A 27,206-nucleotide genomic window follows, 5' to 3' on the forward strand; every position below is an offset into this window, starting at 1 on the left:
AAGACAATATAGAATATAGAATTGGTCAAATAAAATCGCTGTAGTCCTGAATATGAACTGGATATGTCAGTGTGAACTCAGGAGGTGTTTTATCTTGAAAACTTTTAAAGAGAAAGCAGCATTTATCCTGCTATATGAAGTGCATCACTATAAAGGTATTCCAAAAAAGAAATTAAATGATTAGAATTTCATCATTTGGTACCCACTAACAAATTAACGGACCAATGAAAGACAATCAGACATCTGATTCCTAACGAAGAGAACACGTCACCTACCGTCTTACAAAGGGACTAAGCCCCTGGATGCCACTACCCATTTGCAGGAAACACAGAGAACAGAGGAACACACTGAACTACACCACGAATCTGCAAATAGCAAAACAAGCTATAAGGAATAACCAGCCAATTGGCCTGTAAATTTTAAGGAAAAGAGCTGGAGGAGGAACTTAAGGAATAAAACAGACATAAAAACATCAATGTTTTTAAATGGAAGACTGTCATTACAGTGATTAGGTAATCACTGTAAAAGTCAGGCTAGTGGTTATTTTGGGGGGAGCTGAGGTTGTGGCAGGACTGCAGCATAGAGGGGCTTCTGGGGCAGGTGGCAAGGTTTTGGGTGGTGGTTGCAGGGATGTCTGTCTGAGTAGCAGTATGCTAAACATTTGTTAGGTTTTCTGTGTGTGCTGTATTTTACAACTATAATCACAGGAATTCAGTGAAGTAACTGGGAATAAGATAAATATATCAACAATAATTAATTTTAAAGTATGAAAAATTCCATTAATAACAGAAACCATAAAATAGGTATTAACTTTCAGGAAATGTAAAAGTCCTGTATGAAAAAAATTATCAAACTTTACTGAAGAAAGGAGAAGACCTATGTGTGCAGAGACACTTCTTTCTTGGATAGAAGGAGATGATATTGGAATGATGTCTTTCCAGTTAATCCACAAGTACTGGCATCACCAATGACTGGGAAACGCGAGACAAGGGCACTCTCTCTGGACTGCAGCCTGGCACGGAGCTGTCCAAACTCAGAGTGTAGAATGCTCCAGTATAGTGACTCCTTGGAATGTTTGCTACAGAAATACCTGTACTTTTCCACACATCCACACAGAAGCGCGTTCCCTGCAGCTCTGTGTGTAACAGTGCAACACTGCAGATAACGTAAATGCCCACAATTAAAGAAATGGGTAAAGAAAATGGGTAATGAAAGTACGTAAGAGGTGGTGTCATATATCTGCGACACCACTGGCTTCCATGTCATGCAAATATGTTTATGGTATATACTGACTGAAAAAGAAGGGAAGTTATAAAACCGAACGTATGCTTTAGTCTTTTTTCCAAATATGGGCTCAAAGCGGCCCCAAAGGAAAGACCCTGCACAGAGAGGGCTTGGGAGATACCCAGTCATCTGCTAGCTAACCTGGAGAAACAGGCAGAAGGGAGAGGAAGAAAGAACTTTCTTTTCTGATTATACACCTCTGAGCTGTTTGAAAATATAGTTTTACAATTCAAAAGAAAAACACACCCAAACAGTGAAACCCAACAAGGTACAAATGCCCCCCTGATGTTCACGAGAGAAACAAACACACCCCTCACCAGCGTCTGGATACAGCCCAGCTTTAACACGAGGCCTCTGGCTTAGAGCCTGCTGCTGCCGCTCACTAGCTATGCAACCTTGGGCAGATACCCCCTCACCTTCAAGAGAGGAGCAAGACCTACCTGCAGCTTCTGTGAGAAGGACAGGCAACGCACCTGGGAGACAGGAGGTGCTCAGTAGGTGAGACATAATAAACATGTTTTGTGGGCAACCTTAAATTTTCAGGCAGTTCATGCGTTCTCGTTGCAACATACAATGAAATGTTGATTGCAACAAACAACAAGCAAGCACACTGAAATGATTTCAGTCATTATATCTAAAATACAACTTTTTAACATGTATGATCACATGAATCTTACAAGGTATTATTTATAACATCAATCTAACACTTTTATAAACAGCATTTATTGTACAGAGTACTCTGAAGAAACAATTATGTACAGCCATCGTTTTCATTAATACGTCTATTCTGTCCTGCAATACTGAAAAGGTGGAATGTGTCTGGCACAAAAATAACCCCTAGGAATTACAAATTAGAAAACAACACTTTTAAAAAAGATCTTTTCTTTTCTGGTAGAAATATAAAAACTGTGGTTTATGGGGAAGAAACAAGCCAAAATAAAAAGTCCAATCAATTGTAGAGGTGGCTTTAACACTTAAAGTTTTGTCCCTTAAACCAACTGTCAACAGCAGTAAGTGTTTAAAAATCTAAATATAAATTAACGGGCAGCGCTGCCCAAATAGCAGCACAGTGTGAGCAACTTACAGTAACGCTGCGGTGTCCTCTGTGCAGAAACGACACCCTGCGCAGCATCCCCGCGGGACACGAGCAGGAGAGCTCCCCCTGGTACAGCAACCCACTAGAACGTCCAGCTTCTCACCAAATCGTCCACAACACCACCACTTGAATGTACCAAAACTGATTTGTTTTAAAAAAACAAGTGGGTAGGGGAGGCAGGAGAATACGAGGGCCATTACGTGGTCTTCCTGAAACCTTTTAGGATGGGGTAGATGTTTTCAAATGCTTCGTAAATCTCTGCTCTGACTTTAGCACCTACGAAGACAAGGTGGAGTAGAGATGAGTCTGAAATAGCATTTCTTAATCTATTAAGAAGGTGAGATCATTACTTTAAAACGAAACTACAAGCACAATTCTCTCCATACCCAGTTAGACTAAGGGACGCAGGCATTAAAACATGCATGACGGATCCCTTGTCACAATCCTATTTTTGTTTTTAAAGTATTTTCTTAAAACGGCCTACAAAAGCAACGCCCCAGGTGAATCCGGCCTCCCTCTCTGCAGTTTGCCCGTGTGACCAGCCTGGGTCCCTGCACCAGGTCATGAACCCAGCAGGGCAGCAGTGGAAATGGCTGAATCTTATTCTCCCAGTTGTTGCCTTCGACCAAGCTCTTCTGAACCTTCCTCTGTTTTCTAGAAACAATACTACTGATGAATCCCACAGCTTTAGAGGACAATTTCTAACTTAAAACGCCACCTCTTATCCAATGTAATGCTCACTGTTCCCCCTCTCCCCACCAAAGGTCATGCTTCGACTAAAGGATCAGCAGGACTGTGGTCTGATGCCCCTCCTCTTACGCCCTCTAGTGGGTATGTTTCTCATCAGGGTCAGGGTCGGGGGAAGAGAAAAAAGGGCACACAAATTACTTTTCAGCGCTGAGAAAATGCCGTTCTTGAAACCCCTTCAAACCTTCAGATACCACCTGCCATTACAACATACCTGTTAATACAACTTTTCCAGAAACAAATATAAGGAGAACAATTCTGGGTTTGATCATCCTGTAGATTAAACCAGGAAATAACTCTGGCTCATAACTAGAAGGAAAACAGCAAAAACAATTTAGAAATTAAAAGCTGTCCATGCTTTTAGATAAAATGAGGACATGTACAAGGGAAAATACTGAGTAAACAGCAAAATAATCAGGAGGGAAAGCCCAGTTCTTCAAGGAGCATCAAAGGAGAAAGGACGTGAGGCCAAGTGAGGCCAACTCTGTCTCTAATGAATCTGGATTTTCTGAGAACAAGAATTTCAGGTTTTGTAGTCTCTGACCCTTATCAAGCTTCATTCTGGACAAGTTTAGGTATATGGACTTGTAAGAGCCCAATAATCATTTATGTCTAAGATCTGATAGTAACAATTTGCCTTTTAACCATTCCCATCTCATCCCACTAAATGGAAATATGCTCTAGCTGTTAACTTTGGTCAGGCAATCTAACCACAGTGGTAGAGAAGACGCTGGCTGGAGAAGGAGTCTTCCCCTGACCACATGCACTACTGTGATGTCTTATTCTAACCCTAGTGATCTCATTTTGTTAGTTGAGAGAGGCTGAAAACAGTTAGGATGAGTGTCTGTTTAACCTGGTGGGAAATTCAGGACAGGCTTCTCTGAGGAAGAGACGCTTGGGTGGATATCTGAGATGCAAGTGGGAGCTTCCTGGGTGAAAGGTAAGACCAGAGTGTGCCAGGTCTAAACGCGGGATGCACAAAGGCCCTGTGCAAGAGGGGCAAGTCTGGGCGGTGCTGTGAGCAGAGAGGCTGCCGAGGTGGGCACGTCCTCACCAGGGAGTCACAGGGAAACCAATGGAAAGAATATTCCTATCACTCAACTTCACACTTTGCTGGCACATCTGATAGAATGCTGACTAGAAGAAAAGATTCAAACAACTGGGGAAAAAATTGATACAAGAGGTGGTGAATTTAATGCATGCATTTATAATGCATTGATTGAGCAATAAAATGATGAAACATACAGAATGGGAATCAATTCATCCCAGTAACAAGGAGTTTTGGATGTCACTAAGTGAAATGGGAAGCAGGAGGCTGGCGACAGTAAGAGATATTACAAAGACATCAGGAAGAAATTTCAATAATAAATACATCTGTGACCACATCATTTGTTTCTACATACTATTTTGCATATGTTTTATCATGAACAGTGTTTAAATAGATTATAAATGAACTGTTGCCAAAAGCAACAACAATACATTTCAGACTCACCTACTAAACTGCTGGTGGGTGAGCACGAGGCCTTCCAGCCTTATAGGGAACTTCACATCGCAGCTCCCCACCATGTTCTGGATCTTAAAGTCCAAGAACTTGGCTGGAAAACCCAACTTCTGTACAACTCTGGCATATTTTCTTGCTGCTAGTCTGGACTGTTCTTCACTAGGGAAAGGGAAAAGTGAGGTGTTTATACTCCAAGCCAGCTAAAATAATTATTCAGATGAGTAACTTACAAAAAGTCCAAAATAGGAAAGTTGTTTCAAAAGAAAAGTGTAAACTGGTCACCCCCCCCTTCCGATAAGAGAAAAGATCAACAGACATTAACTTCATTATAAAGTACTCCTGTGTCCTTGACAGGAAACTGTAGGCCTATATAAATGATCACCTTTTCGATTCACCAAATTACTGACAGCCATGGATTTTACAAGTATGAAGTAAAATATCATCATCACCATTACCTTGATTATTGTATTTTAGTCCACATATACCTACTGAGATGAAAACTAACAAGCTTCGTTTTGATAGGAAAATACTGATGAGATTTATACCTAAAGAATGTATACACTAATCCTGTCCTCTTTTATGTCAAGTCTCTATACATTTCTTTAACATTTGTTGCAAAAACTATGACAATGTAGAGCTCAGGGAAAAACAGCAGAATGAAAGTAACACTACGATCACACAAAGACTCAAGAACAGGGGTCAGGAACAACAGAAATTAAGCATACAAACATGCAGTGCTTTTTTTTCTTTGAGGAAAATAAATGTATTTATAGTTTCTTACCTTGATACAATAATCACCCAGCTAGATATAACACTATTCGGTCTGAGCAAACGCTGTGGACGAAGAGAGCTAACCACTGCAGGAAAGGCCATCTGGGACAGAAGCAAACATCTAGCACCCCTGAGATAAACTCATGTTTCTGATGTTCCATCCAGGCGAAAACAGGCAAATAAAAGGACTCCTAAACGAATCATTACGTGGAAGCCAGGGACAGACTCATGTGTTGCTTTCGGAAAAAACTCTGAGAGACCAGAGTCAGAAACATGCACAACAGTGGCCCTCCATTACAAGACAACTCTCCAAGTTCAGAAGCAGCAAAGGCATCCACAGCCCTCTAAGTAATGACCCCCCACCTGCATTTTATTATCCTTCTTTCAAAAGTTTAATTTGCTTCATTTCTAAAAGCTCTACAAAGCTAACGTTCCTAATCTTCCCTCCAGCTTTTGCCTTCTACCAAGTACGTGGCTCTGTTAGACAAGGTTTAGAATACAGTCTTGAGTTGCTTAATGACGGAGAGACATTCTGAGACACGCTTCGCTAGGCAATTTCGTCGCTGGGCAAACATCACTGAGTGCACTTACACAAACCTAGACGGTACAGCCCACTACACACCTAGGCTGCGTGGTACTAACCTTATGGGGCCACTGTCATCTGTGCCGTCTGTCCTGGACCAAAACGTCATTCTGCGGCACATGACTGTAGTCAAGGCCCCAAAGCACTAATCTTCACAGACAGGATCACCCCAAACAGAAGAGAACAAGGGCAACAGCACTTTCTGAGAGGGGGGCATTCCCTCAGCCCTGTATAACTCAAGCGCTCGCAATTAGGACTATTTACGACCAGGGGCAGCAGGCATCTATAACCAACACACGTGGTGCACTCACACACTCAGCTGTGAAATTCTGTGATTCCTGACTGGTGAATCTGTGCTATATATGAAATTCTTTACATAAAAGGATCCTTATTAATAGTTTTGATGTTAATTTATCAAATATACAGAAAATGCAACCAACTTATATGGTAATGAGCACTGTAACGTGCATGTGGAACTCAAGCCTGGTTTTAAGAAAATGAAATTAATGCTGTCTAAAGTGATTAGAATCAACCATTTTAATAAGAAAGCAACACTCACATTTATTAAAGTATTAGCCTGATACCTAGGAACCATGGGATACAACCATTTCCTTCAGAACCTATAGACCAGGAGAATGACCTGCTTACACCTACCTCTTGGCTCCCGTGCACACCATTTTCCCAGAGCTGAATATCAGTGCAGTGGTTCGGGGCTCTCTTATCCTCATGATTACAGCAGCAAAACGCTGAAACAGTCAGAGACAAGCGTTAACGAGGTCACGTCAGATGGCTGGTTTCTGTGGGGAGAGCTAGGCAATGACAGAGAACATCACAACTGAAAACAAGGACCTTGGACACGCACACGTTCCTACACAGAGTTCCCTCACATCGCCAGGTGCTATACATGCTTTTGCATAGAGAGCAGAACAGATAAACCGTGACTACTAAGGAGGTTAGACCAAGACCCGTGTCCATCCACACACATTCCAACAAGAGAAGATAAGTAATATCTGCAAAATTTTTTCAACTAAGTACATCATCAATAAATACCAATGCCTCTGTTTCTACCTTATATTTGCTGATGATCATGATTAGCTTCTATAACTATAAATGTTTTATTAATGATTTTTTAGACAAACTGATAAACCTTTTCTACCTCCAGAGGGAAATAACAAATCAGATTATAAGCATTATCAATATGTACTGAAGTGACCTCCTGTTTCCAGTTCACTTTTAGACACAGTATTAATGCATTAGCACTTACATAATGCAAAGTAAGACAAGATCAAAGTTTTTGCTTTTAATTTCTACTTTTTATGTTTTAACATGTTTTTCTTGTAACTCATGGGGAAAATATTTCAACCATGGGTTGAATTAATGGCCTCAGTTACTAGGTTACATGATAAAAAGCAAAGAATTACTTTCAGATAACTAGAAAATTTTACTATCTTGTATTTAATTACATAAGAAAAAATTCATATATTTCTAGTCGAGATGACCCTTGACAATTAGATTGCTTTAACAATTTGTTTAAAAACTGCTCTGTCTTCCCTGATTTTACTACCATGTAAAAATACTAGCCCTATATTCCAGTTTACACAAGTCCCAGGAAAATCCTAATTATTTTGCATTTCCTGAATTCCCTCTACTGCTTTTATTGGTCAGATAACTAACATCACTTCATTAGAGACTAGAAAATTATAAAATTATGTATTCAACTAAATAAAATTATGCTAGATAGAGATGAATTCTTACAATGCTACACATCATACGAACTCGCCGTGGTGGTTAAATGGTGACTTTCAGACCTTAACTACCTTAGGATCTTAGACGAATACTTAAAAACTTTTTTTATATTTAGATAATTTCTTAAGATAAAGATGAAAACACTGGTCACAAAACGGTTTTTCTTTACCCTTTACTCTCATTTTTATGTTACATAACGACCATTCAATTAACTGTGGAAGGGGTGACATTAATGTAATGTCCATTCTTGCCACTTCAACAATCATCAAATAGATATATAATGTGCACTGATGGACAGACAGTCAGACATTTCTTGGTTATCTGCCTCCTACTCTTCCTTGTGTCTGGAGAAAACAACACTGGATTGCTTTGGCTAAGGTAATAATATAAATGGCTGAGTCTATACCAGGTACGATAGTTAATGAGAAATATATATTTTATTTCCTTATTAAGGAAATTGTTACAGTTTATTAACATCATAAGTTCAACGTGATATATGCATTATCTTAATATGACATTGTATTTAAAGTCAAAGGTAAAATGCTTTAAATGATTTAAAAAATTCAATAGTTCTAACAAATCATCTTTCTTTCTTAAATTCTCACTCTAAATTCAAAATAATAGAACTGTTCTTATATCTAGGTATCTTTGTGGTTTACTAAATGGACATTGGTTAACTATAAAGATTTATTCTCTCGGGGCTGGCCCCGTGGCCGAGTGGTTAAGTTCGCGTGCTCCGCTGCAGGCGGCCCAGTGTTTCGTTGGTTCGAATCCTGGGCGCGGACATGGCACTGCTCATCAGACCACGCTGAGGCAGCGTCCCACATGCCACAACTGGAAGAACCCACAACGAAGAATACACAACTATGTACCGGGGGGGCTTTGGGGAGAAAAAGGAAAAAAAATAAAATCTTACTAAAGATTTATTCTCTCACTGTAAAAAGGGGTTCTAAAATGATTAGGTATATTTGATGTTCTCCATATTTAAATTAATTAGCTCAACCAGGCTGACCAAAAAGTGTCAAAAGCTAAATGAGCCATCTTCTTTCTTGGCCAGTTATTACAGCAACTCTGACTTCGGATCTTTCTCGCTTGTACACAAAGACAGAGTTATGTTTTAGAGATCTGGAAACTCACCCTAAGACCATTACTTAAGATTTTTCTCAACCCACAGCTAACATTTATTTATCCAACCTCCCTATCTGCTGTAGCTGGCAAACACACCCCTACACTTCTATAAAATTATTGTCTGCTTCCTACCTAATTGTTAACTACTACTCCAGTCTAAACTCATCTACATTACTTCCCTTCCCTTAACAGAAAGTAAACAAAAATCTCTGGACGATCAAAATAAATCTAAACCTGCCTCATTTTGACTGATGTTTCATCCTGATGATAAATGCTAATGAGTCATTCAATAATGACTCATATTTAAAATAATCAAGCTATACTTTATATTGATACAGTAACTTCTAAATATTGTTATGAAATATTCTGTTACCAATAGCTCATTCTACTAAGATAGTTATCTTACTAGAGGTTCATGAGCAAATATTAATAGTCGATAAGCTTTTGGGTTTGTGTCATTATGAAAATAAGAGTCTTCTATCTTCTTTGGTTATTGCCAATTAAACCATTAAAAATACACTCATGACTTCTTAGAGAAAATCAGACTCCTGAAGGAAATATCAGTTGTAAGATTACAGCTCATTCTAAGGAAAGTGCCTTCTCTAGCTTATGCAAACAGCAGCTCTTACCAGGTTTGGCCACCACCGATACCAAAGGGATAATCTTTCTTTTTTCAGGTTGAGGGGGAGGCAGAAACTTACTCATTATCTTTTCTCTTTGTTTTATTTAAATATCTCAAAATGGCTTGGTGTCACTCAAAATTATCAAATTTTTATACTTATGCATGTGCGCACACGTGTGTGCACAGACACACAACAAAAAGCCACCACCACCAGAAAATGACAGAGAAAAATATGTACATTGATTCAGACTTCACAAAAATATTGGTGGGGAAATTTTACTTGAGAAGCTCAAGAGGGTACTGAGAAATGTCGTATCTTGAGTTATCACAGGCCAGGAAAGACGGAAATGGAGGGCAAGGCTCTGGGCTCCCACTTCAGATTTCATTCAATGCCCAAATCAAAAAGCTCAGATTTGCTTAATAATGGTATGTAAATAGTTTTTCTGTTGATTGAAGCTCTCCTCTGTTAAAAGGCCAAGGCTAAAATAGTCCAAGTTTCCAACAACAGTTTTATTTTCCTTGACCTAAAGTCTTAGTGCTAACAACAAGGTGATCCAAACCTCAAAATCCCCACAAATTCTCAACCTGGGAAACTGCTCCTGGAAGGCCTATGAGAACTGGCCTGGCTCCCCTAAGTCTCAACCTGGTCACACCCTGACCCTGCCAAACAATGTCCTGTCCAGTCGGCTGCTCCACGGGGTGAGCTACTCTCCACAGAAGACATCACTGCACCTATCTCTACTCGATACACAGGAGCAGACACATGCCCGAGGAGGCATCCGTGCAAGTCGGCCTTCTAACGAACAGCCTACAAGGAAGTGTTTCAGGCTCTCCCAACTAAAACACTGTTTTCAGGCATCAGAATACATTCCCCAGTTTGCATGTGCTCAGAATCCAACTGGACATGGGTTCTCCCGGAAGATCGACCTGAAATCTACTAAACGGCCTCCTGAAAGACATGACTCCTGAAAACACAGATTCCTCCCTAGACCTCTGAATCAAGACCCAGGATAAGACAACAGACTTTCATTTTATTATTTACAGCCTCTTCCTTCTCACTTCTTCCCCTTGGTATTAACCCTTTTTTTGCTGTTTGTTCCACCATTACATTTGTTATCCAGCTCTTCCAAGCATTCAAAACCAAAACCTCAGGTAAAACATCTTATTAAGATCCCAACATAGTCACTTAGCAAAAGGGGTACGAGAATGTGATTTCACTGTTTCTAAGAGATTTCTACCCTGGCTAGGAGTTCCTAAACTAAAACATGTGACCTGGATTGTGGTTCAAAAAACAAGTGAAACAGCTCACTCAACATAGTATAATAAATTCACTGGCTAAAACAGAGCCAGATAATAACAATATTGTCCTCAGCTATTTATTGGCCAGCCAAGTAGTACCTGTACGACCGTTAATACATCTTTTAACACCCAGATAAATATTCCACAGGGGTGAGGAGCAGAACAATCAATTAATTAATTGAGAAAAAAGACTTGGTTCCTAACTGATTCTTGGGAGTTAATTCTTCCAGTTAGGATTAAGCAAACTAAAAAAAACTGGATATGAAGTGAGTTCCACATATTTTTTATGATATTTATGATTATTCTTATTCTTTTCCTCTCCTCCACCAGTCAGGTGCTTAAATGCTGCTACATGGTCATTGTTTCACGATGACATTCAACTAATGATATGATATGAAAGAAAAACTGAAGCTCTCATGGGTGACCTGGACAGGGAGTCTAACCAAGGGAGGCACAGAAGGACATCAGTAAAGACATGGCACTAAGCTGGGAAAACTTGGAGGTGCTGACACACATTACAGACAGGCTGTCACACAGAATTCATAGTTTTTCCTTCTACCCTCTCTTTTCTTTTTCTGATATAAAATCTTATTTTTCCCTTGTTACAAGAAATCAATTTAATGCTGGTTTCCCTTGCATAAAAATAAAGAGCATGCCAATAATTAATTATCCATCTTGGAGTTACTCTTTGACAGATGCCCCCACTTCGGGGGAACTATCTTCCGCAGGACCTTGCCTCAGAGCTCTTCGACCTGACCGTCTTCTAGATTCAGATGCCTGGTTTCTGTCTGGCCCTCTAAGAATGTCCACTCATTTTTGAATGCAAATGTTTACTATTTTTAAAAAATTAGCTTTTCTACTATGCAAGGATAAAAGACTTAACATACACTCAGATTGCTCTTAAAATCAGAAAACTTGTAGGTATTTTTCCCTCTAATCTTTTTATTATAAAAAGTTTTAAAGTTATACAAAGGTAGAAAGATATATTGTAATAAACTTCCTTGTACTTATTATCCAAATTTAACAATTGTTAACTTTTGGCCAATCTTGTTTCATCCATGTGCCCCTTTCCCAATTCTCCAACTGGATTATTTTCAAGTAAGTTCCAGATAGCATGTCGTTCTATATAGTTTTCAAAGTATAAGTGCAGTCAGACTATACATGTTGTTCTCTAACTTCATATGATCCCCACCACAATGGGTTATAAACTTAGTTTATCTTGCAGACTGCTGAATTCCTAGGGTCTCTTACATGGTAGCTATTCAATAAAAATGATACACATTTTGCTTTAAATTCTCGTTTTGTTGGTGTCAACAAACTAAAGCATGATACAAACTTTTTGATCTAGGAACCTTTAGAAGTAAATTCCTGTATTATTATAGTTTGAAATACATTAAAATTGTTCTGACCTTGGGATTATATTCAGCATTTCGGGCACGAAGTGCAATGGTCTTTAGGTCAAGTTTACAACCGAGATTCACTGTGGATACAATATTTCTGCAAGAAATTTGAAAAGAAAACACGGTTATTTAATTTTTACAGGATAAGGTATCAGATGGATATTTAGAAATCTGATTCTTTCACTTGAACTAACTGAATTTCATTAAATTTACACTAATTTATATTAATTTTTATATTAAAATTTTTTAAAAGTTGCTGACTTAAGTGTTTGACAAGTACAACACACCATGGTGAGCATTTTCCAAAGATTATCACTCCACATTTACGATGCACTATGAAGTCCTAACTATTAACATTCCCATTTTCAGAGGAAGCAGCTGAGGCTTCAATGGGGGAGCACCTGCTCTGGACACACATGGCTCCTAAATGGTGGAGTCAGGGCTGGGCCGTTTGTCTCCAGCGCCCTGTCCAAGCATTCCGCCTGTACTGACTCAACTCATCCCTGAGCTCTGAAACACCAGCATCACCACCACTAATCCCAAAAAACACTATTTATAAAGAAATATGCAGGCATGACTTTCTTAGTCCTTTCAAAATTAAGTATCTTTTGCAGGAACAAGAGTTCAGTATCTTTGACACAGGAAAAAAACTATTTTTTCTTCTGATTAGCCCTCAGTAAATCCAGAAAAACAGACATCACCATTTATTATCTGGGTCCAATGGACCTTTATTTTTCAATATTCTTATATAATTTTAAGAGTCACTTACAAAAGAATAACTACATAATGGAGAAGCAAGTTTATTAGAAATTTTAACAAATATTTAAATACAGCAAATCCAGAACTATTCTATATTTTCCTGGTTTTAAAAGTATGGACTCAAAATGGGCAATGCCCTTTGAATGAAACTAATTGCCCACCAACCATCAGGCATGGACCTGGAACATCACTGTCCTCTGAATACCGATTCCAGATTGCAAACCATCTCGAATCAGTGCTGGCTCATTGCTGTTTCTGGTTTGTTCTCTTGTACTGTCAAAATACAATACTTTTGATAGCTTACCATTTGGTTGAAAAGAGGATGTTGTCTTCTTTAATGCACAACTGTAAGGCCAATTAGGATGACCAACTCAATGAATGTTTCCACTTCTTCATCACCTATTTCCTTCCAATTTTATATACACACTTGCCTTCAGCATTTAACCACTTATGAACGGAACCAAGTAAATTTTGGTGCATCTATCACAAATTCAGTCATATAATTGTTAAATGTATTTTTTTTCTCTTTGTATGAAAATTGTGTTAAAATACACATAACATAAAATTGACTCTCAACTATTTTTAAGTGTACGGTTCAGTGGTATTCAATACATTCACATTGTGTGTAGCCACCACCACCATCCGTCCCTGTAACTCTTTTCATCTTGTAAAACTGAAACTCTGTCCCGATTAAAGACGAACTCCCCATCCTTGCCTCTTCCCAGGCCCTGGCAACCACCATTTTACCTTCTATCTCTATGCTTTTGACTATTCTAAGTACCTCATTTAAGTGGATCATATAGTATTTGTCTTTTTGTGACTGGCTTATTTCACTTAACATAATGCCCTCAAGGTTCCCCATTGTAGTATACTGCAGAACTCCTTTCCTTTTTACAGCTAAAGAATATTCCACTGTATGAATATACCATGTTTTGCTTATCCATTCATCTGTCCAGGACATCTGGGTCACTTCCCTATTTTAGATATTGTGAATAATATGGCTATGAACATGGTTGTACAAACATCTCTTTAAGACCCTGCTTTCACTTCTTTTGGGTATATACCCAGAAGTGGTCTTGTTGGGTCATATGGTAATTCTACTTCAATTTTTTGAGGAACCTCCATATTGTTTTCCACAGTCGCCGTACCATTTTACATTCCCACCAACAGTGCACAAGGATTCCAACTTCTCTACCTCCTTGCCACTTGCACTGTTTTTTTTTTTTAATTTTAGTCATCCTAATAAGTGTGAGGTGGTATCTCACTGTAGTTTTGATTTGCATTTCCCTAATGATTACTGATGTTGAACATTTTTTCATGTCCTTATTGACCATTCGTGTATCTTCTCTGGAGAAATGTCTATTCAACTCCTTTGCCCTTTTTGTGAATCAGGCAGTTTAGTTTTTGCTGTTAAGGTTTAGGAGTTCTCTATATATTCTGGATATTAATCCCTTATACGATACATGATTTGCAAATATTTTCTCCCATTCTGTGGGTTGCTTTTTTACTCTGTGGATAGAGTCTTTTGATGTACAATTTTTTTTAATTTTCATGAAGTCTAATTTGTCTATTTTTTCTTTTGTTCCTGTGCCTTTGGTGTCATATCTTGGAAATCACTGCCAAGTCCAATGTCATGGAGCTTTTGTCTTGTTTTCTTCTCAAAGTTTAATTTGTTTTAGGTCTTACATTTAGGTCCTTGATCTACTTTGAGTTAATTTTTGTATATGGTGTTAAATGAGAGTCCAACTTCATCCTTTAATGTAGACATCCAGTTTTCCCAGCACCATTTGTTGAAAGACTGTCCTTTCTCCACTGGATAGTCTTGGCACCCTTCCCCTTCCTGATTCGTTCATTGAGGCCAGCATTATGCTGACGCCAAACCCAGGCAAAGATACTACAAGAAAAGAAAACTACAGACCAATGTCCCTGTGATCATTGAAGCACAAATGCTCAAGAAACTTCTAGGAAACAGAATTCAGCAGCATATTAAAAGGATTATATACCATGACCAAATGGGATTAATTCCTAGAATACACGGATGGTTAAACATGAAAATTGATCAATGAAAAGCACTGGAACAACAAAGTGAAGAACGAAAAAAAACACCTGATCCATCATGATGCAGAAAAAGCATTTGACAAAATTCACTGCCCTTTCATGATAAAAACACTCAACAAAATAGGGACAGATGGAAATTATCTTAACATAATAAAAGTCATATGTGAAAAACCCACAGCAAACATAATACTCAATGTTGAAAGATTTAAGGCGTTACCTCTAAGATGTTTTTTCTTTCTTTCTTTTTTTTATTGAGGTAACATTGGTTTATAACATTATGTACATTTCAAGTGTACATCATTATATTTCAACTTCTGTATAGACTACATCATGTTCACCACCAAAATCTAGTTGCCATCTGTAATCTAAGTATTTTCTAATTGCCCTTGTAATCTCTTCTTTGATCCGTGGCTATTTAAAAGTGTGCTGTTTAATTTCTAAAATTTTGTAAATTTTCCGGTTTTCTTTGTGTTATTAATTTCTAACTTCACCTCATTTTGGTCAGATCCTTTGTATATCTATCTTTTAAAATTTACTGAGACTTAATTTGTGGCCTAACACATGGTATATCCTAGAAAATTTCCCATGTGTACTTGAAAATAGTGTGCATGCTGCTGTTGGGTGGCGTGTTCTGTACACGTCTGTTAGATCCAGTTGGTTTATTGTGTTAAGTCTTCTGTCTCCTTAGTTATCATCTGTCTGATTGTTCTATCCAGTATCGTGAGTGGGATACTAAAGTCTCCAACTATTATGGTAAAATTGTCTATTTCTTCCTTCAATTCTGTCGATTTGGGCCTTATATATTTTGATGGTCTGTCATTAGGTATGCAAAGGTTTATAATTATTCTATCTCCTTGCTATATTGAACGTTTCATTAATATGTAATATTCTTGTTTCCTGTAATCTTTTTTGATTTAAAGTCTGTTCTGTCTGATATTAGTATAGGTACTCCTGCTCTCTTCTGTTTACTATCTCCATAGATTATCTTTTTCCATCCTTTTACTTTCAACCTGTTTGTGTCTTTGGATCTTAACTGGGTCTCTGGTAGACAGCATATAGTTGGATCATTTGTTTTTATCCATTCTGCCAATCTCTCCCTTTTGACTGGAGAGTTTAATCCACTTACATGTAAAATAATTACTGATAAGATGTTTTCCGTATGCCCTATAGCTTCTTTGTCCCTCATTTCCTGCATTCCTCTCTTCTTTCGTGTTTAGTTGATTTTTAAAGTGAAATACTTAAGCTACTTCTTAATTTCTTTTCGTGTCTATTCTAAGCTATTTTCTTTGTGGTTACCATTGGGATTACATTTAACATCCTGAAGTTGTAACATTCTAATTTGAATTCATAGCAGCTTAACTTGAGTAACGTACAAAAACTCTTTTCCTTTAGGGCTCTGTCCCCACCCCTTTTGGTTACTGATGTCACAAAACTACATCTTCATACATCGTGTGACCCAAACATAAACTAATCATTATTTAAAATGCGCTAGTCTTTTAAATTATATAGAAAACAAGATCTGGAGTTACAAACCAAAGTTATAGTAATACTAGCTTTACGCTAACAATTGCTTTCTTTTCTTTAAGAGGTATTAGTCTCTTAAAATTATGTAGAAAACAAAAAGTAAAGTTACACACCATTGTTACAATAATCCTAGCTTTATAAATGATGTACTTGGCTTTAATGAGATCTTTATTTCTCAATACGGCTTGGAGGAGCCCTCTGGTATGGTTGCATTTCATCCAGCAGAACTCCCTTGAGCATTTCTTCCAGGGCAGGTGTAGTGGCCATGAACTATAAACTGTTTCAGCTTTTGTTTAACTGGGAATGTCTTGATTTTTCCCTCACTTTTGAAGGACAGTTTTACCAGATATAGGACTCTTGGCTGACAGTTTTACTTTCCCACTTTGAATCTATTGGTCCACTGTCTTCTGGCCTCCAAAGTTTCTGATGAGAAATCTGCTGATTCTGCTATTGAGCATTGCTTGTATGTGATGATTCCCTTCTCTCTTGCTGTTTTCAAGATTCACTCTTTGTATTTTGAAAGTCTGATTATAATGTGTCTCAGAGTGGGTGTCTCTGAATTCACCTTGTGTGGAGTTCGTTGAGCTGCTTCAATGTTCATATTCATGTCTTTCATCAAATGTGGGAAGTTCTCAGCCATTATTTCTTCAGACATTCTCTCTGCCCCTTTCTCTCTCTCTCCTCCTTCTGGGGCACCTACAATGTGTACATTGGTCTGCTTCATGGTGTCCCCCAGGATCCTTAGGCTCTGTTCATTTTTCTTCAATCCTTTTTCTTTCTCTTCCTCAGCCTCGATAATTTCTGTTGTCCTATCCTCGAGTTCACTGATTCTTTCTTCGGCCTGCTCAAATCTGTCTTTGAATCCCTCTAGTGAATTTTTTCACTTCAAATATCATACTTTCCAGATCCAGAATTCCTTTCTGGTTTCTTTTTAGGCCTTATAGCTCATTAGTGACATTTCCATTTTGCTCACACATCATTCTTTTTTTATTTCTCCACATCTTCCTTTAGTTCTCTGAACATCTTTAGGACAGTTGTTTTAAAGTCTTTGCCTAGTATATCTGTCATTAGGTCTTTCTCTGGGACAGATTATGTTGAATTGTTTTTCCCTTTGAATGAGCCATACTTTTCTGTTTCTTTGTGAGTCTTCTTTTTGTTGGACAGTGGACATCTGAATCTAGAAATGCGGCAATTCTGGAAATCAGATTCTCCCCCTTCTCCAGGGTTAGTTGTTTTTGTTATTTTTGTTTTTTTGATTGTTGTAGGCTATCTGTGCTGTGGATCAGCCTGAGGTCTTCTCAGGTCTTTTCTAGCCTTTCCTTGGGCATGCACATCACTTTTTTCCCTGTGAATGCAGTTGGTTTGGAACATCCCAGTCTTTGATGTCTGGCTCCCAAAAGAGGAAAATAGGTAAGTGAGGGTGGGGGGAAGGGCAATGACATTTTAAATCCCCTAGAAGTCACTTCAGCCAGAGGAGGAGGGGCTTGCAACAATGGGGGGAAGTGCAACAATGGCTGCCTGTCTCTTTGTCTGCACCTCTGTGATCAGCAGCAGCAATCAGTGAACAGAGAACAGAACCACAATATTTGTAGGACAGGGTCCTTTCACCCACCCTGGCTCCCACAGTCTGTGTGCAAGCTGCTCCAGGAACACCTGCACCGCTGCCTGCCAGGGAGTTGGGGGTGGAGGATGGGTAGCTGTTCCTGTGCTAAGAGCTGACACTGACCAAAACTGACTGCAATTCACCATCCAAACCTTACCCTGGCAGTTCCAAGCCTTCAACAGACTCGAGTTCCAAACTAGTTATATCAGACTGATTCTGCCAGTACAATTGTTGTCTGGGTGGGGAGACTGATTTCGGGTTGTCCTACCCTGCTATCTTTCCAGAATCTTAAAAAGGTATTCTCATACATTTTCATTAATTGAATATTTACCCTAATTCTTCATAAGGCTATTAAGATTTAGAGGCCACTGGATTCCCACTCAGTAGGGCTCTTAGCAGATAGTGGAAACTCAGTAATGTGGCCGACTGAACACTTTGTGGAATACCAGAAAGATTAAGGTGCCAGCAAGAAGCAAACACCCCATCCAAACTGGTTATAATTTATGATTTAAATCAGAGGTGCAAACTTAAGTGTCCCCAGGAGGCAGACAAGTGCGCAAGCCAACAGGAAATGGTGTTGAGAAAAGTGAACTAACAAGTGCTTATCTCTCAAAAATCATTAAAATTAAAATTGTGTCAGATCAAATAAATACCTGAGCCAAGATTTACGTCTTTGGATAAGAGAAACCATGACTAAACACTACTTAGTTCTAAAAAGGATGAGAAATGGCCTACAAGGAACCTGGGTGATGCAGTTATTCAAATAACCCCTTGATTTGGCCACAAGCTTCCTAAAAACAAAAGCTATACACTTCTCACTGATAGGTACAACGGAATATTTGTGCTTTTTAGAAAGGAGAGATTTCGTCCTACCCCTCCTATCCTGTTACATATGGGACCCTCTCGATTTAGGGACAGAAATCCACTTAGGGCAAGAACAGCCGTCCTCCGCTTGTGGGAAGGACATAGCTCTTCTAAGATTTATATGCAGCCCTCAAAACACCAATGAAGAAAAACAAGGACCACTGTGAACTATACTGAATCTGTGACTAAGCAATTAATTTTCCCAAAGACCTAAAACATCACAAAGGAAGGAGACTACATAAGGCTTGATTTAGCAAATCAGCTATAGGGAAATGTCTGTGACAACAACAATGAAATCCAAGCAGGATTTCATAGGCCCAAGTACACAAACACAAGCTGGCGGATTTCTGAAGATGTTCTAAGAGCCTCTCGCTGAGCACGCTAACTCACTAAGACAGCTCTGCTTCCCTCTCTTGGGCACAGAGAAAGCAGATTCTGACACACGATTACCATTAGCGCCACACCCTTAAAGAAGTCAATCCACCTGAAAACAACAACAGCTCCAAGGAACCCCCCCAGGGCAAGGCCGAGGACAACACAAGTACTCACTGTAGCTGCGGCACAATCCCAGAGCTCTCGGAGGCTGGCGTGGCAGGGGTGATGGGGGTCATGGGGGTCATGGGGGAGGGGTACAGGGGCGTGGTGCCTGGCAAGGGTGCAGTGGTAAGAGTCTGCGAGTGGAAGAGCTGTGGTGTCTGGCCCGAGGCCCCCTGTGTCGCCTGCTGGGATGTCGACTGCTGAACTGCTGCCGCTGCCTGCTGCTGCTGCTGTTGCTGCTGCTGCTGCTGCTGCTGCTGTTGCTGCTGCTGCTGCTGCTGCTGCTGCTGCTGCTGTTGCTGCTGCTGCCTTTGCTGCTCCTCCAAAATAGACAGGCTATTGGTGTTCTGAATAGGCTGTGGAGTCAGTCCTGTGCCGTAAGGCATCATAGGACTAAAGATAGGGATTCCAGGAGTCATGGCACCCTGTGGAGAGTCAGGAGAACAACGGGTTAGGCAGGCCGGTGTTGAGTGTTTGCAGGACTTGCCTGGTAGAAGAGCATGTGACACATGCAAAGACAGACACCTTCCGAGTATAAACGGGGTTATTAAGCATTAATAGGGAGGAACCTATTGTTCTTAGAGACATCACTTTCTTCTTCACGCTAACATGGTGCCTAAGAGCTTAGGATTTGCGATTAGACCTGGGTATCAAATCCAACTCTGCTACTTACTACACGTGAGAACTCGAGGAAGCTGCTCAACTGTTTAGGCATACCTAAGGGACAATAAGGCTCTAAGATTGTTAGAAAGAATAAGGGAGACAAGCAGAGTGACCACACATCCTTGTTTAGACTACTATCCCCGCATACCACCTGGAAGGACCCAGTTTCCCTCTCAAGGCATCTGTCCCAGTTTAAATGAAAAATTATATGGTTACCCTAGAGATATCCACTTAAACCATTCAACATGACAGGCACATAGAAAACTCTGAAGTGTTAGTAATGATAATGACGATTACTAGAATACTATTCGAAAAGGCTGATCATTTGCTCTCCCAAAACTTTAAATCAACAAAATCCAATGCATCTATCAGAATATCAATATGCTTTTCCATAATGATTCTAAACTTTTCCAGACATTGCTATATTCATTAATTCACCCGAGTTCTACAGCAGCCCTTCGGGAAAGGGAAAACAGATGCTGGTCTTCCCACATTAAAGACAAGAAAACTGACACCAAGAGAAGTTAAATGGCTTGCCCAAGACATAGATATCATTAGATGAGCCAAGATCACAACCAAGTTTTCCTGACACCCAGCCCCGTGCTTTCCCACAACACCAGAAGCCGTGGAGCCATGGGGCCTGCAGAGCTTGTAACGGCTTTGTGAGCCCCTCAGAATTACACCAACATGTCTGCATGGAGAGATCCACAGTTTTCACGGGCTGATTCTCAAATGGGTGCAGGACCCAAAAAAGAGCCATCCTTTCCCACTTCCTTCACTTTATTTGGCAGAAAGTATAAACTAAAAATATCTAAAATATTTACGTTAAGTTGTTTCACCAACATAGGCAAAGAAAGAAAATGAGAGGAGGAGACCAAATATATACTGCAGCCCTGACACTACAGGCGTCAGTCTGTTGCACCTATTACTTATTTCTACAAAAATATTGGCTAGGAAAAAATTCAGGTTACATTAATTTAGTAAGAGTAAGGCTTTGAAAGGTCTGTCTTTATGTCATACAAAAACATGAACTCAAAATGGATCACAGACATACATGTAACGGCTAAAACTATGAGGAGAAAAATCCTTAAGACTTTGAGTAGGCAGATTTCTTAGACAGGACACAAATGCACTAACCATGAAGTAAAACTGATAAATGGACGTTAGAACAAATTAAGAACTTCAACTCTTTGAAAGACACCATTAAGAAAATTAAAACATAAGCCACAGACTGGGAAAAATATCTACAATACATGTATCTGAGAAAGGACTTGTATTAGAATACATAAAGAACAATTACAGTTCAATAAAAGATGAATAAACCAGTAAAAAATAAGTAAAAGATACGAAGTACACTTTACAAATAAGATACATAAATGGCTAATAAGCACTTGACAAGATGCTCAAGATCATAGGTGACCAGGAAAATGCAAACTAAAACCATAAAGAAATACTACTAAGCAACCACCAGAATGGCTAAAAGTAAAAAAACCCAAGTGTTGGTGAGGCTGTGGAGCGACTAGGACTCACACATGCTGCTGGTGGAACTTTAGAATACAGTTTGGCAGTGTCTTAAAAAATGAAACATACACTTACCATATGATCTAGCAATCCCATGCCCAAGCATCTACCCAAGAGAAGTAAAAATACAGTGTACACAAAGCCTGTGCACAAATGTTTACAGCGCCTTTATTCATAATAGCCCCAACCTGGAAGCACGCTGAATGTCCACAACTGGAGAATGGGTAAACAAACTGTTGTATATCCACACAGTAGAGCACTACTTGGCAACAGAAAGGACTTTGCTGATATACAAACGTCATGCGGGGCAAAGAAGACAGACACAAAGAAAGCACGTACTGGTTTGATTCCATCTGCATGAAATTCTAGACTAGGCAAAACTATCTTTAGCTCTAGAAAGCAGTAGCTGCCTGGGGTTAGGGGAGTGACTGCAAAGGGGCAGGAAGGGATTTTTTTAGGGTAATTGAATTGTTCTATAACTTACACAGGGGTGTATGATTATCAAAACATACACTTAAAGCAGGTGTTTTTATTGTATGTAAATTATACTTCAACAGAGGTTATTTAAAACTTTTAAACATAGACATGTTATTTGGAACCTTAAACAAGACAAAAAGATAAAAATAGATAAAAAGATAAAATTAGAAAATGATTTGGTGACTTATTTTCAAAATCAAAGACCCTATAATAATCACTTGGAACACTTTCATAAGTGTTTATGAAAAGATCACATTTTTATGGACAAATACATATTTTAGCTTCCAAAGAAACTCCCCAAATTAAACACTATCATGCCTGTCCAAAGCCTAAAAGAACTTCTCAACAAAATAAGGGAGGTTTAAAGAAATACAAATCCATTTTCAACAGCAGATTGTTCAATTCCTTCCTTCCCTTTTACACCGTCTCCAGGAGGGACATCTGTCCCACCTGTGCCCCCGTCCAGCTGTGTTACCTGAGGGGAGGCCAAGCCCTGAGCATAAGGCGGCAGGCTGTTGTTCTGATCCATGACGCTCACTTTCTTCTTAGCAAATCAAAACCCTTTGGACTGGAACTCGCCTCAGCATTCGGTCTTTTCCTGGACCATCCCCAGCACACTCTTCTTAGCAACTTCCTCAGCTCTCTGGGTTATCTTCACATACACCAAGAAACAGTGACGCTGTCTTAAAAAAGGTTTGAAGTTTAATGTAAGAATATAGGTAAGCTGGACAGGCTTATAAACCAGTTTCATGGTTACACAAAAAAACAACAAAAAAACCAATGAAGCTCTTTTGGAATACATTTCTTTTTACCTTATAATGCTGAAATCTTATTCCTTCCACATTTCCTGTGACTGCATGCAAAACTGCCAATAGAAAAATCGTTTTGTTACATGTTTAATTTAAATACTCTTACAGTGTTCAAAATTAAGGTGTCATAATCAACATTAAAAAGTTTCAGAGCAAAATACCCAGAGAAAATGAATTTCTGAGCAAACTATCATATCTGAACAGAAATATTTATTAAGCAATGTCTAGACAGTGCTATTAGGCCAAGTTCAGATTTTTAAACATGCCAATCAGTTTTACATCCTCCATCATGTCTTGGGTGGATAAGTTAAGTTCCAAAATATTGAATTGGATCCAATACACTTTAATGTGATCATTTATTGAGCTGCTACCTTAATAAAACAGTGATAGAAGCTGTATAGACAAAAATAAATACAATATCATATTTTTGTATACACAATAACTTTACCTCTTTAGAACACATAAATACAAACTGTGCCTGTGTCTGGCTCTCCTTATGTCATCATCTCGTTACTGGCTACACATCTGAAATTACTCTTAGACCAAAGAAGCAAGGGACTGTCGAAAGACCTTTTTGTTCAGTTTAGTTCAGATGGGGATCCCTAACTTGCCCAGGGTTGCTGAGAACTGATTGAATCAAATAGGACTGACTGACTGACACATCAAGAACACGTCCAGTCACCACATGTAGCACGCACAGGATAAATGTTAGCTATTACTAGATTTCAGCTTAAACATTATCATTTAATAAGATATTCCCACGCAGAATGCATAGGTCTCAAAGTTACAAGCTATATGTCAAAGACACACATATTTGTTGGATGAACGTAAGAATCTCGCAATCACTTTGAAAGGACAAAGGACCCCAAAGATTATATATCTTACGCACTCATCACTAAAAAACAGACCAAAAATAAAAAATAAAAACTCTGCTTCAAAAACATAGGGCCAGCCCAGTGGTGCAACAGTTAAGTGCACACGTTCCGCTTCGGCAGCCCGGGGTTTGCTGGTTTGGCTCCTGGGTGTGGACATGGCACAGCTTGGCAAGCCATGCTGTGGAAGGCGTCCCACATATAAAGTAGAGGAAGAAGGGCATGGATGTTAGCTTGGGGCCAGTCTTCCTCAGCAAATAGAGGAGGATTGGCAGTACATGTTCGCTCAGGGCTAATCTTCCTCAAAAAAAAGAAAAAAGAAAATATGAGATGTAAGAAAATTAGCGTTTTTTGGCATCCTATAATAACAACAGTATCATCCTATAATTAAAAACAATAGAAGTGCTGCAAACATAAAAATGAACAGGATATGCAGTCTTTGGCATCACAGTTCCATCTGAAGGGTATGCAAATAATTGCTATAGGGCAAAGCTTAAGTGCTATAACAACAGATATGCACTATGCTAAGTTCCTTGAGTGCAGAAAAAAGCACACAAGTCTGTAATCCCTGCACTTAGCACCGAGCCTGGCGGATGGTACACGATCATGAATAAATGCACACATGCGCTGGAAGAAAAGATAAGATAAGGGCCATGTGTTCTAACAAGGGGTATTTTCACAAAGCAGGGAGCATCTGACGAGTCTAGTAAGGTGAGGAGGAATTTACAAATCAGCTCTTGACGCAAAAGAAAGATGGAACACGCAAAAGAGAGACGAAGATTGAAAGAGCACGCAGTACCCAAGCAACAAGCTTGGCACGACTGTATGGAAGGCTCCTGCAGGGGATGAGTTGGCAAATACAAGTGGGGTCACATTATCAGGAGTCTTAGTCATTATCACATAAGCAGTAAGAGCAGGGACCAAATTTTGAACGGCAGAGGAGTAGATCTCCTTTGGCGAGAGTGTGAATGAATTCGATGAGGTAAAACTGGAGGCTGCAAGTTCAATTTAAAGCAGGCCCTGCTAGAGACCGGGAGGGTGGGATTTAAAGCACTCACAAATATGACTAGCAATTTATGCAGAAGCTGAAGCTGATGGCTTCAGACTCCTTTCTGCAAACTGCCAGTCTAAGAAGAAACCTGAGTTCCTGGGTTGGGGCCTGATGTTACGTTGTTCAGAGCTCATGGCTCACTCCCAGTGATGGCACTGACCATCTCCCCTCGCCGGTGTCGTGAAAACCGCAGTGATTCCTGCACTAACTTAGGAAAGAAAGCTGTCTGCAAAGTGTCTTCATCTTTTGGAAACTGAAGCATCATATTCCATACTGTTTGGACACAATTACTGGTAAGGGAGAAGAATCAGTTAATGCTGCGCAGTCTCCTGGTGTCCATACAACTCAATCGAGCACCCGCTTTTCGTAGAGTAGCCTACCCAGACTTCTAAAGCGGAAAACCACGCTGGCCAGGGCCTCGACCGGGAGGCCTTGTGAATAAAGCGGCGTGCATTTAACTCTTACGCGCTCCCGAGCCCGAATCTCTGGCCTCTGGAAAAACCTTAGAACAATCTCAAGCGCAACTTTATACCAAAACCACGTCTGCTGGGAGCAAGACAGGTGGCACCGGCCAGAGGGAATCGCCTTCCAACCTCGTGGAGGAGACACGGACTGCATAACCGAGGTCCCCGGGCCCCGGCCGCGCGGACCGCCCACCCCCGCCGCCCGCGCCCGCCCCGGGACGCCGCTTTCGAGCCGCCGGCGGGACGCGGCCGGTACAGGCCCGAGCAGAGGACGGTCCCCGCGCGGCCTGCGCGCCCCCTCCGTATCTGCTCCCGCCATCGCCCCGGCCGCGCTGTAGCGGCCGCCTCTGCACGAGGCCTCGGAGAAGAGGAGACGCGAGGAGGGCTGTTACCTGGAGTCCCGGCAGAGACTGCTAACGGCCGCGGACACGAAGCTAAGCCGCAGGCGGCCCAGGCACCCGCCACGGCGACCCTTCTCGACCCTCCTGAACTCCAGGCGCGCGTTGATAATGTCACTTCCGCCAGTTCCGCCCTCGGCTTCAGCGGGCGGCCGGCGGCAGAGCGGCCGCCATAGCAAGTGTGGGCACTCCGTCACTTCCTGTGTTTCTTCGGCTGCTCGACTTACGGGGCGCGCGGGGCGGGGCGGAGCTCTCGAGGAGTTCCGGGGCGGGGCCGCCTTGCGCAAGCATCTTCTCATTGGTCTTTGCTGGACGTGGGCGAGATAGTGATTTTTAAATGTTGACTTTTCAAGCCGACTAGCGGTGTGACCTTTGACAAGTTACCTGACCTCTCTGCCCCAGTTTCTTCGTCTCTAGAATAGAATAACAGTAGCACTTGCCTTCGAAGGATTCGTGAGATGCATTAAGGAATGCATGAACAGTGGCACAGCATAAGCACTCAGTGCCTGCTGGCTATTCCCAAACACGCAGAAGGAGAAGGAAAACAAAAGCGGACAGCCTGGTTTACAGATTCAGTTGTATTTTAACTCTGCTGCTACCATCTTATTCACTCTTTTCATATTGGCAGGAAGAAACTCTGAGTAGTTTCTGTCTTTACTTCCTTGGTACTTGGTTGGACCTCAACACCGTCCTCTCCTTCTATGGCTCGTTTAGGCATAATCATATATTGTACTACTTGCAATTTTGCTTCCTTTGTGTTTATATAATCAAAGAGGTTGTGAACCCCTTAAGGAAAGGAAATATTATATACGTTTTTTGTATCCAGGACAGTACGTGAATAAGTACAGTACTTCTCTGTCCATAACCATCGAAGAAAACCCTTTGTTTTATCCTTTCTTTGTTTACAGTAAAACATGGGGAAAGTTTTAATTAAACAAGTACTTTTCAAAAGTCTTTTCTGGTTCCAGAATTGCATGTATACATCAGCAGTCCATCCTATGTTAGCCAATTGCTTGCTTGCTTTTTAAAAATATTTTAAAAATTGTAAAATATAATATTCATATAAGAAAGTGCATAAACATATGTACAGATTAACAGATGGCTAGAAATCAAGTAAAGAAACCGAGTATTGCCAGCACCAGAACCCCCCCATACCCCAAACAAGCTGTTCCTACTCACTGTGTACTCCTGAGTTATGTAGTGTGTATTCTTTTGCCCAACGTTACAAGACTCATCCATGTTGATATGTCTTCCCTCTAGCTGAAGTCGGTTAATTTTCTTTGCTGTGACATATCCCTCAATTGGTTCATCCATTCTGCTGTTTATGGACACTTGGCTCATTTCCAATTTGGGGCCATTAAGAACAATGCTGTATGAACATTCCTGCACATGTCTTCCGGGGAATATATACCTCGGCGTGAAATTGCTG

The 27,206-nt window shown here is 40.2% G+C and overlaps 1 protein-coding gene across 2 annotated transcripts; it reads right to left on the reverse strand.

The window, feature by feature from the left end:
• Window positions 1–1,985: 1,985 nt before the first annotated feature.
• TBP (TATA-box binding protein) lies at window positions 1,986–27,108 on the reverse strand. Of its 2 annotated transcripts, none has more exons than XM_008540594.2 (9): window positions 25,772–27,108; window positions 22,996–23,048; window positions 22,659–22,866; window positions 19,535–19,947; window positions 12,187–12,274; window positions 6,637–6,728; window positions 4,620–4,787; window positions 3,342–3,436; window positions 1,986–2,656 (listed from the first exon to the last, which is right to left on the reverse strand). In XM_008540594.2, the coding sequence occupies exons 3-9, from the start codon at window positions 22,710–22,712 to the stop codon at window positions 2,577–2,579; spliced, it is 990 nt and encodes a 329-aa protein (XP_008538816.1). In that variant the 5' UTR covers window positions 22,713–22,866; window positions 22,996–23,048; window positions 25,772–27,108; the 3' UTR covers window positions 1,986–2,576. The 2 variants fall into 2 exon arrangements, with proteins under 2 accessions (XP_008538816.1, XP_008538817.1); XM_008540595.2 differs by having other exon boundaries at window positions 22,659–22,862; window positions 25,772–26,190.
• Between the last annotated feature and the right edge of the window lie 98 nt (window positions 27,109–27,206).

This window comes from Equus przewalskii, chromosome 32, assembly GCF_037783145.1.
Source record: "Equus przewalskii isolate Varuska chromosome 32, EquPr2, whole genome shotgun sequence".
In the NCBI taxonomy this organism is placed as follows: Eukaryota; Metazoa; Chordata; class Mammalia; order Perissodactyla; family Equidae; genus Equus; species Equus przewalskii.

What these genes read in the sequence shown, in the direction of transcription:
- TBP (XM_008540594.2), bottom strand. Translation starts at nt 22,712, where the DNA reads ATGGATCAGAACAACAGCCTGCCGCCTTATGCTCAGGGCTTGGCCTCC. An exon ending in GGGATTGTGCCGCAGCTACA is followed by an intron (nt 12,275 to 19,534) that starts GTGAGTACTTGT and finishes AATTTCTTGCAG; the next exon opens with AAATATTGTATCCACAGTGA. An exon ending in ATGCTGAATATAATCCCAAG is followed by an intron (nt 6,729 to 12,186) that starts GTCAGAACAATT and finishes TGACTGTTTCAG; the next exon opens with CGTTTTGCTGCTGTAATCAT.